The sequence below is a fragment of the Arachis ipaensis genome, chromosome B08 (assembly GCF_000816755.2).
Source record: "Arachis ipaensis cultivar K30076 chromosome B08, Araip1.1, whole genome shotgun sequence".
Lineage (NCBI taxonomy): Eukaryota > Viridiplantae > Streptophyta > Magnoliopsida > Fabales > Fabaceae > Arachis > Arachis ipaensis.
This window is the reverse complement of record NC_029792.2, coordinates 5,836,464-5,848,354: the sequence shown is the minus strand read 5'-3', so window position 1 is coordinate 5,848,354 and position 11,891 is coordinate 5,836,464. Positions and strand designations below refer to the sequence as shown.

General features: G+C 34.1%; 1 protein-coding gene and 1 pseudogene across 1 annotated transcript; one reads left to right on the top strand and one right to left on the bottom strand.

Moving 5' to 3' along the window:
* Positions 4,912 to 8,565, top strand: LOC107610384 (annotated as a pseudogene).
* On the bottom strand, positions 8,869 to 9,652 carry LOC107610385 (protein trichome birefringence-like 19). The gene is made up of 3 exons (XM_016312443.1): positions 9,640 to 9,652; positions 9,362 to 9,552; positions 8,869 to 9,255 (listed from the first exon to the last, which is right to left on the bottom strand). The coding sequence occupies exons 1-3, from the start codon at positions 9,650 to 9,652 to the stop codon at positions 8,869 to 8,871; spliced, it is 591 nt and encodes a 196-aa protein (XP_016167929.1).

Below are 11,891 nucleotides of genomic sequence, written 5' to 3'. Positions count from 1 at the left end.
TATTTATTTAAGATCATTACAAGAACCAATTATAAAAAAAGAGTTCCAGTGTCTAACAAAAAAAAATTTAAATCTATACACAAAAAAAAATTATAAAAACCAATAAAATACTTAAAATATTTATTTGCCAATTAAAATGAAAAATATGTAAACTTTAACAAAAATAATAAAATAGGTAATTTAAAAAATTTTATATTTTGTTGAATCATTCTGTTATAATTCACACAAACATGACAAAATAAAATAATTAAATAAAATGTTAAAAAATTTATTTATTTAAGATCATTACAAGAACCAATTATAAAAAACAAGTGCCCATGCCTTAAATAAAATATGAACCAATATTATCGTCATGTATTGTATTATTTCGACCAGTAATATCTAAACATTTAAAAAATATGAAACAAAACATACAAGCTAAAAAATTTGGCCAAAGACAAAAATTGTCATACCCTATATAAGATAATTAACTAAAAAATGCTATAAGACAATTGATGAACGGAGAATTTTATACAAAAAAAATTATGATATATAAAGAAAGTATTTTAAAAAAAATTTATTTATTTCAGACTCAAACTATATTGTATTGACTATTTAATCTAAAAAAAAATAATCCATGATAAAGATAGTGTTACCATATAAACAAAAATATATAATGGAACAAGAAAATAATAATCATTTAGAATAATATAATGTTGTTATATATCATAAGTTAGATTAACTTTGTTATAACAGTTTCGAATAAAAGGTTTTAAATAAAATAATTTTATTAAAAAAAGAATAAAACTATATTGCTACAGAATAAATAATATTTCTTTATAATTAAATAAAAGAATAAAAAGATTTATTTAACGAATAAAAAACATCTTTAGAAAGAATAAAATAAAATATTTTATAATTAAAGTTGTTAAATACATCTGAATGACAAAATTTAAAAAAAATTAAAGTCAAACAACATCACAATATTATACAATGTAACAAAGTTAAAAAAAAAGATTGAAACATCACTTAAATATTTGATAGCTACTTATCTCTTTTTTATGATCACCACTATAATGGAAGTAATTCTTTGTATTTATAATCAACAAACAAAGAACTATTTTTTTAGTTGTTACAAAATTCATTATTTTATGATTTTCATTATGAATGTAACCAAATATATGTTAATTTAATACGAGTACAGAAATTAGACAAAATGTTCGAGAATCCCATAATTGTGCTCGAAATTTTCAAGAGGATGCAACAATAATTCGAACTCCGCTACCAGTCCCAAGAACATGTCATTACTATAGCGCACGTCTATTTTACCATGAGACGTTCGAGATGTGCTGTAATGGGAAAAAGTCTCTCTTCCCCAAGTAAATGCTCCTCAGGAATTACTTGAAATCTTCTTGGACCCTTCTGCAGAAGGAAACCATTTTAGGAAACATATTCGTGGATACAATCATGTATTTTCCTTCACTTCGTGTGGTGTGCACATAGACGAACAACTGGCTATAATAGGTCGTGATATATATACATTTCATGCTCAAGGCTCAATATATCACAGTATAGGGGGATTTCATCCGGATCAAGGCACGCGACCACGGTTTTTGCAACTGTACATATATGATACTGATCACGAGTTACAGAATAGGATGCTGGAGAACACACAACTACATGAAACATTAGTTTTCAAGTTACAACAATTGCTACACCGGTATAATCCTTTTCTCCATGTGTTTCGCCAGCTTGCACAACGGTCAGATGTACATGAGTGTAGTTTGGTCATTAGAGAGCGACCTGCTAATCAGCCACAATATAGTCTTCCAACTGCGTCGCAGGTAGCAGCTATAATTGTTGGTGATGACGTTGAAATAATGATTCGTGGGCGAGATATTAAGGTGCAAACTCATGCTGGTAGCCTACGAAGGATTCAGGAATTCGTTGGCTATTACGATCCACTACAATATCCTCTTCTTTTGCCATTTGGAACTCATGGATGGGATATCAATACCTGAAGTCAAAGTGGCGGCAAAGTATCATGCCGAACATATAATAGTTATATGCTCCAGGTACAAATTCCCATTTCCTACGCAGTATAGACTTCAATAAAATTATGCCAAAAAATTGAGCAATGTATCTAATCTTTTTTGCAAATTCTAAAAAATTTGTAGATCCGCCCCGATGATCATTCCACCGTATTGCAAGCAGGGCGACTACTACAACAATATGTTGTTGATAACTATGTGAAAATTGAAACCGGAAAGTTAAGATGGGTTCGAAATAGACAGAAGAAATTACGGGCTGAATTATACCAAGGTTTACAAGATGCTTTGCACACAGGAGAAACCAATGCAGGTAAATATTGTTGTATCTAATTGCTACTTCGAAAATCATTAAGAATTACCCCAAAATAATTATTAAAACTAATAATATTTCTCTATATATTTGTCTTCAGAAAATGTTGGAAGAAAAAGAACAATATTACCATCGTCGTTCATTGGTAGTCGTCGCGACATGACCCAACGATATGAAGATGGAATGGCGATTGTTCTTAAAGAGGGCAAGCCAGATATTTTTCTCACAATGACATGCAATCCATCTTGGACTGAAGTAACTTCAGAACTCAACCCAGTTCAAACTCCACAAGATCGTCCAGATCTAACAACAAGAATTTTTCGAGCCAAATTTGAACAGCTGAAAGAGGATGTCATTACTAAGGGTGTCTTGGGAAAGGTGAAGAGCTATATTTATGTTACTGAGTTTCAAAAAAGAGGGTTGCCACATGTACATATGTTGCTAATATTAGAAAACAATTACAAGTTAATTGATCCGGAGCATTATGATAGTTTGGTACGTGCAGAGATACCATCTAAAGAAGTAGAACCACACCTACATGATGCAGTGCTAAAACATATGATTTATGGTCCTTGCGGTACACTTGATCAATCTTCACCCTGCATGAAAAATGGCCAATGTAAACGCAACTACCCAAAAGAGTTCGCAGCAGAAACACGAAGAGGTGATGATGAATGGATTTTTGACGGTTTAGAATTTCACAAATGAAATCTTGTTGAAGTATAGTTTCTAAACCAACAATAATCCTTTCATGCAAAAATTTGTTTGTCACAAGTACAAACCCCTAAAATCTATAAACCGAAGTATTTAAACCTCGGGTCGTCTCTCAAAGCACTTGCAGGGTAGTGTTCTTGCTATTGGTTATGGACTTGTTTATTTGGGGTTTTGGATGAGGAATGTGAATAGTAAATGGTAGGAAAACTTTATTCACAAAATGGTCTTGGCAAGGTTTGGTTGTCAAGGGTCTTCATCATTATCACTAGCCACAAGTATGGTAGTTGCAAGGATTAATCCCACTTAGTCATCCTTAAATCGATTAACAAAGGAAAGTCAAGTGAGTTATATCAATCCTAGTCCATAAGTCCTAGCTTTCCACTAATTGGATTAATGAAGGCTAGAGTTAATGGCTATCAACTATCAATCAATTGGACACTAGTGACTCAAGAAATCCTAAGTTACCTTCTCAAGCCAAGAACATAAAATTCTAGTCTAAAATTCTTCCAAGCATTTAATCAAACACTTGGAAGGCACAAAAGAAAAGTATAGTCAATCACAACAAGAATGAATTCTAACTACAATTGAATGTAAAGAATTAACAACAATCAAGGAGATCACAATTATCATGAATTACCTCAAATTGTATTATTGAAAGAAAATAAAGAGAACAAGAGTATCATGATTACAAAACCTAGAAACAAAATAAGAGAAATTACAACAAGAGAATAGGGATAGAGAGAAGAACCAAAGTGTAGCAATCATCAATTGAAGGTGGAAGTAGAAGGAGACTTGAATTAAACCTAGAACTATGAGATCCTAATCTAACCCTAATTCCTATCCTAATTCTAGAGAGAAGAGAGAGCTTCTCTCTCTAACTCTAACTACTTCTAAAACTAAACTATGACTAATGATTAAAAGTAAAAGTAAAGTATGAAAAGTATGTTGATTCCCCTTCAATCCTTGGCTTAAATAGCATCAGAAATGAGTTGGATTGGGCCCACAAGGCTTCTAAAATCGCTGGCCACGTTTGCATTAAGTGGGTCATGTGCCACCATTGGCGCGTCCGCGTACCGTGCGCGTGCGCGCCCCTATGCGTGATGCAACTATGGCAAATCTTATATCGTTTCGAAGCCCCGGATGTTAGCTTTCCAACCCAACTGGAACCGCATCATTTGGACCTCTGTAGCTCAAGTTATGGTCAATTAAGTGTGAAGAGGTCAGGCTTGACAGCTTTTTGGTTCCATCATTTCTTCATGAGTTCTCAAACTTTACATGCTTTTTCTTCATTCCCTTAATCCAATCTTTGCCTCCTAAATCTGAAATCACTTAACAAACATATCGAGGCATCTAGAATCAAGGTGAATTAAATTTAGCTATTTTAAGTCCTAGAAAGCATGTTTTCACTCTTAAGCACAATTAAGGGAGAAGTTATAAAACCATGCTATTTCATTGAATAAATGTGGGTAAAAGTTGATAAAATCCCCAAAAATCAATACAAGATAAACCCTACAAATGGGGTTTGTCAGGTGACGACTCATATCCGCAATATAGGCGATGATTCGACACTCCAGTACAAATTAACCAAAGTGTCACGGTTGACAATAGATGGGTAGTTCCGTACAACCCTTGTCTACTACTAAAGTATGATTGCCATATTAATGTTGAGATATGTAGTAGCATCAAGAGTATAATGTATCTCTACAAATATTGCTACAAGGGTCCAGACCGGGTTGCAATGGAAGTTCACAACGGTTCTAATGTTGACGAGGTCCAACAGTTTGTTGATGCAAGATGGATTGCTGCTCCAGAGGCATGTTGGAGAATATTTAAATTTAACCTTTACCGAATGTATCCATCAGTGGAAAGGTTACAAATTCATTTTCCAAATCAACATCAAGTGAGCTTCTATGATCACCAAACCATTCCTGAAATACTTAATGATGATTATTTCTCTAGAACAATGCTCACTGAGTTCTTTGCCCTAAATCGTGAGGAGGACCAACAATCTAGGCATCTTTTGTACAGGAAAATTCCAAAGTATTACACTTGGCACAACAAGGAAAAGGAATGGCGTCGGCGCAAGACACAGAGGAGATCCATCGGTCGAATTTATACTGTATCACCTTCAGAAGGAGAAAAATTCTATTTGCGTATTCTGTTATCTAATGTCAGAGGACCAATCAGTTTGGGTGACTTGCTAACAGTGAATGGGGTCCAATATTCGTCCTTCAAGCAATCTGCTCAACACCGAGGATTGTTAGAGAGTGACAGTAGCATCCGTGAGTGTTTGGTTGAGGCTTCTGTTTTACGATTGCCATGTGCTTTACGAAGGTTGTTTGCAACCATCTTAATATTTTGTGAGCCTACAGATGTAAGAAGCTTATGGGATGAATTTTTTTCATATATGGTGGATGATTATCCGTCAACCAGCACCACAACAGCCTTAGTGTTCACAAATCGGCTACTCAGGGATATAAATGATATACTCCTTCAGCATGGAAAACAGATTACACAATACGATTTGCCAGTTCTAACTCATGAAAATGACAATGACAACTCGATACCCAGAGTTATCCAAGAAGAACTGTCTGTCGAAGTACCCCGGGAAGGCCTGTGTTCCGTAACAAGATTGAACAATGACCAGTCTAAAGCTTTCAAGTGCATTATGAATACAATTGATCGAAGAGAAAGTGGAGTGTTCTTTGTTGATAGGCCAGGAGGATCAGGCAAAACATTTCTTTACAGAGCTATAATTGCATAATTGAGAAATAAGGGTCATATTGTCTTGGTAACTGCATCATCAGGAATAGCCGCAACATTATTGCCTGGGGGTCGAACAGCTCATTCTAGATTTAAGATCCCAATTAATGCAGAACCATCATCCATTTGCAACATAAGCAAACAATCAGATCTTGCAAAGCTGATTAGACAAACAACGGCAATCATCTGGGATGAAGCACCTATGGCAAATAAAGAATCGGTGCAATCATTAGACCGCACTCTGAGAGATATATTAGCAAACGATATGCCATTTGGAGGAAAAGTGATTGTGATGGGAGGAGATTTCTGCCAAGTACTGCCTGTGGTACCGAAAGGTAGTAAGTCACAAATGATTTCAGCTTCTATAGTTAAGTCTCATTTATGGGCTTCCACTCAAATTCTCTATTTGCGACAAAATATGCGATCTTCTAATGATCATGTTTTTGCTGAGTATCTTATGCGCATTGGTGATGGAATTGAGCCCACCATACATGAAGACTTTGTACGGATACAAGCAAATATGGCAATTCCGTGGGAGGGTGAAATATCGTTACACAAGTTAATAGAAGAAATATTTCCAAACTTACAATCTCATGGGTGGGACGCTTCTTACATGGTAGAAAGGGCAATATTGACGCCAAAAAATCATGATGTGCAACAGCTTAATGATATAATTATCAACCAGTTTCCAGGAGAAGAACGAAATTTAGTCTCATTTGATGAGGTAGAAGGAGATGCTAATAATTTATATCAACAGGAATACCTTAACTTAGTTTCTACAGGCGGGTTGCCACCTCATGTGTTGAAGGTAAAAAGAGGTGCACCTTTGATGTTATTGAGAAACATAGACCCTAAGGCCAGCTTATGCAATGGTACAAGGTTACTATGTCGTGGAACTTTTCAAAACATGTTAGACGTAGAAATTTTAACCGGTCATCACTGTGGAAGAAGAGCTTTCTTGCCTCGGATAAAACACAAAACAACAGAAAATTCAGGACTGCCATTTATACTTATCCGGAAGCAATTTCCTGTAAGGTTGAGTTTTGCAATAACAATAAACAAATCACAAGGACAGACCATTCCTAAAGTAGGGATCTATCTCCCTAAACATGTATTTAGCCATGACCAATTATATGTTGCTCTGTCTCGAAGTATTTCTCAGTCAACTACAAAAATTTTAGTCAAAGAAGGAAAAATAGATGGAACAAGTGGAGAATTTACCAAAAATGTAGTTTTCAAAGAAATATTGTTACCTTCCCCACAGGTAATTTATGTTCTTAGTAAGTATCTTCTTGGTACAATTCAGTCTATATATAATTTTAATCTTTAAATCTTTTTCATTGATATATATCTTTGTATACAAACTTCAATTTATTGAGGACTAACGACTTATATTTTTTTAATAGACAATTTGATTTCAAAGGAACTCATCAATATATGCCAGGAGATAAAGACAACGAACTTGAACATTTGTTTTATGCAACAGGTATGTACTAATTATCATTAACTAAGACATACTATATATATACTAGAAATATATTAACAAATATCAATTACAGGAAGAAGGATTCCAAAATCTCTGGAGTGCATGGAAAGATGAGCAAGCAATTGCATCAATCAAACCAATAGACAATAAAGTAATTTTGTAAATTAATTACTGTCGAAATTGTATTCAATATACATACTTCTATTTCTATGTTAGTAATCATAATCATATGTTATCTAATAGGTTCATTCCCTTCAAAATTATTCTATTGGTTGGGGAGGAACGGTTAAAACAGACAAGACCCAATTCTGGAAGATGATAAAAAAGGAAATACTGCTCCAACAACATACAAGGTAACACAATCATCGTAATCAGAATATTATCGATATGCCTATTATCTATCCCCTTCTATGTTCTTCTTTTACTAATAAAAAATGAAAGAAAAAAGTGTATGCCTAAAATATTAAAAGGTTACTCTGAGGTTGTAACGAAGATTATGTTTCTCATGTTGAATAAAGTTACAAAAAATAATTTTAAACTACTGATAATAAATTAAATATTTTTCTTTTTCCAGCAACAAACTCATAGGAGCGGAACCAACTGATGTTAGTAAAGAACAACATTGCAGGTACCTATCATTAGATTAAGAAACCGCACAAAATAGAGGTAATATCGGATACTTATAGATTTGAATGCTCTACAGAGGGTTTAATGGCTTCTTTTGTTGTGCATGTGTAGGAAATCCAACCTCAAACAAGAAATTTCAATTTTGCAGGTTTTATATTTTTTATTGTTAACTTTTCGTTCAAATATAATGAAATTTGTATTGGCATATGGTATATTTTATTGATTTCTAAATTTTGTAGTTCTTCAAGGCTCAAGAATTTATTGATAAGGAGATGTATGAGGAATTGCTAAAGATTTTTTCTCGGTACAAATTCAGAAATTACTTTAGATTTATTTTAACGTTTTTACTTATAGTTTGATATATAATCACAAAAAAAAGACATAATTATTTTTCTTCTTTACACTTTTTGTAGGCACAAGAAAGATTCTTCAAATACAGATCCGTACTTTGGCTTACCACTAAAAAAAAAGTCCCTAAACAAAGAAAAAAGTGACTTTTAAATATGGCTCATATTTTGTAAATAATAGTATTTTTCTATTTATTTTTATGACTTTGAGTTAGATAGAAGAAGATAAAATAATATTGTAATAATTATTTTATGAATTATGTTATTTGTAGATTTGTAGATAGGTGATGTATGTGTTCATTATAATTAAATCATTTTCATATTATTACTGTTTATAGATAGGTAATATATGATTATTTTAATTTGAACATTTTTATATTATCATTGATTATTCTATATTATTATTTTTATGTTATTCGAATTTAAAATTTTAAAATTCATTAAAATAATTAACTTTAAATTCCATAAAAAAAAAAGTGGCTGAACAGGCACTAGTGCCTGTTAAGCCGCTAGTATATAATAATGTTAAATAGATGCATACATTTATTTTCAAAAGAAACACTAGTTGAATTAAGCAACATACACAGCAAGTCAAATTGAAGTACTTGTCTTGTTGATTGCTTGTTTCATTTTATAGAACAAAAATTCATTCCACGTGTCAATAGCACCAGGCAAGCACCAATGTACACAATCTACAACCTTAACATTCTTATTATAAATAAGGCCATATTTATCAGGATATGCATCAGGCCTCAATGACGTTGCTTCACTTATATCTATCAAACCAAAGTGCAACCCTTTTTTTTCTAGCTTCCTTTTCTGCTTCTCTAAATTCATCCACTTGAGCATGATGCATTGCTTCCAAGAACTCCCCATTGTTATAGCCTTGTGTTTCTTCTTTTGTAAATGGTCTTGTCCTGTTGCAACTCCCACCTTCATTACACTCTCCATGCTCAAAGTATTTTGCAGATTGTGACACTAAAAAAGTCAATCCTTTGAACATTTTAAGGTTTATGATAGTTCTAAAAGATGTCTGAAAAGCCTTTTTGTAACCATACAAGTTAATGTCTTGTACTTTACTTACTCCTTGTTGGCCTCCAACAATTTGACCATTCTCATAGAAAGTCAATGGTCCATAGAACCATTGTCCTGTTGAGAAAATCACATAATCAAAATTTGCAACACTGCTGACCCAAACATCATTTGGCTCATCAAGATAAAGGCTTAATAAATTGTCAAATGCACTACCACGAAGATCAGCACCAGTAGCTTTAACTAAAAATGGAGCCCATAATATTGTAAGAGTGAAATTGTAATTTGAACTGTCACTACAATCAAATCAAAATAGCAATCTTTGCTAACTTAGTCTGCTCATTATGTCGTTCCAAATGGTTAAATAAGTTGTTAATGTAGCAGGGTGAGCATCGTGTCTCAACTAGTTTCTGTTGAGCAAAACAAAAAAGGATCATCATATTTTCATAAAAAATAACGAACTATGTTCATTTATTCATGTAATCAATAATGGGATACCTTTTTACCCATTTGAGTGTGTCGTCGGCCGGTTTAGGGATTGGTTTAGTCGAGCACCGTGATAATTTACACACGCAATATTCAGCCGGCAATCTGAGTCGTAAAGTCTTACAAAAGAAGCTGGTAAACTGCAGCCAAATAACGTAAATAATAGCATTATATTAAATTCCAATTGATGTAAACTTAATCATTGGACGCTATATGGCACAACAATAACATTCTTATGTATCCAGAAAAATAAGAAAATATTGGCCACAAAGATTATAGCCTGTTTCATATAAAGATCAAACCTCACAATTTTCCTTTTGTAACCATCTATGAATGAGATAAAAAACTGACTCATGAAGACATAGCAGCAAATACGTAATCCAACCATCCAATACCCTATCAAAGCGACCATCCAAATTGTACAAAAGAAGTTACTAACAACCAATGAGGAGGAGCACAGCCATCAATTACAAACACACCAAAAACAACCACATATCATGTACGGTCTATCAAAACAAATTATCCCAAACTTCCTGTGTTAACATCATCTATCAACAACGATGCCAATATTAGAAACTGATGTAAAATACAATAAATAAACCCATAATCACATTTAGTTTGTACAAAACAGCATACCACACAAGTTGCACCTCAAGTGCATCAATCCTTTCCTTATATCCATACAGCATATAATATCTTGTTAGAGTGTCCTAAATGCAATTTTGTCGTCCGGGTTTAAAAATCTAACGGATCAGGCCTGTTATGAAAATTATTTTAACTTTATTACAAACCAATAACAACAATTTCAGCTAATTATTTGGCTGCAGTGACAATAGCAACCCAACCATCCAATACCCTATCAAAGCGACCATCCAAATTGTACAAAACAAGTTACTAACAACCCATGAGGAGGATCACAGCCATCAATTACAAACACACCAAAAACAACCACATATCATGCACGGTCTATCAAAACAAATTATCCCAAACTTCCTGCGTTAACATCATCTATCAACAACGATGGCAATATTGGAAACTGATGTAAAATACAATAAATAAACCCATAATTACATTTAGTTTGCACAAAACAGCATACCACACATGTTGCACCTCAAGTGCATCAACCCTTTTCTTATATCTATACAGCATATAATACCTTGTTAGAGTGTCCTAAATGCAATTTTGTCGTCTGGATTTAAAAATCTAACGGTCCAGGTCTGTTATAAAAATTATTTTAACTTTATTACAAACTAATAACAACAATTTTAGCTAACTCTTTGGCTGCAGTGACAATAGCAACAGCAATAATTAGAAACTGACGACACTGGAAAAAAATTGAAGAATAACCATCCAATATACTATTAAAGTAACCATCCAACAAATATCAACCCATTTTCAACAATGGTCAGCCAGTTTACGTCACGTTGCATGCACATGGTCCACACGGGAAGGGACAAAAAAGATTTAAATTTAACTGCTATATAAACACGATCCCAAATATTTTCGACCTTTTTCGCGCCAAAATTAAATCACCAAGCATATCAAGAACCTAAACTAACTACATACTCCACAGTCTCTGCTATAATAAACAGCAACCACGGCTTTTTCACCATGGGTCATCAGGGATTTAATCAACAAAATATATTTACATTCAAACATGCAACATCGATTACCAATCCAAATATGAACAACAAAAGCCACTTACATTGGATGGTTATGATTCTTCTAGAGATGATGTTCTTTGTGTTTTCGGTGAACTGTTGACGAGCAGGCAGGTGTTTTTTTCCGGGTCGGCTGCTCCGCTGATAGGAGAGGAAGGCGCCCACGCGAGGAGAACTCTGTTGCTGCTCGGTTCGTCCGTGAGGACTCCTTCGTTGTGTTCCTGGTCGGCGGCGTCGTGCCCAGCGGCTCGGTTGCAGAGACGGCGTGATGTTCAGGACCAAGAGAACGCCGTCCTTGATGCCAACAATGAGGATTATTGCGTTGAGAGGTGACCTTCCTCGGTTGCAAAAGAATTTGGGTGTGTGCAAAGATTGGGGGAGGGTTTGGGTTCTGCGCGGTTAGTGTGCAAAGATTGGGAGGGTTTGGGTTTGGGG

Bases quoted from the DNA above. Each gene is read 5' to 3' on its own strand.
- LOC107610385 (XM_016312443.1), bottom strand. The intron at 9,256-9,361 runs GTAAGTAAAGTA...TGACTTTTTTAG, and splicing joins TTGTTGGAGGCCAACAAGGA to TGTCACAATCTGCAAAATAC.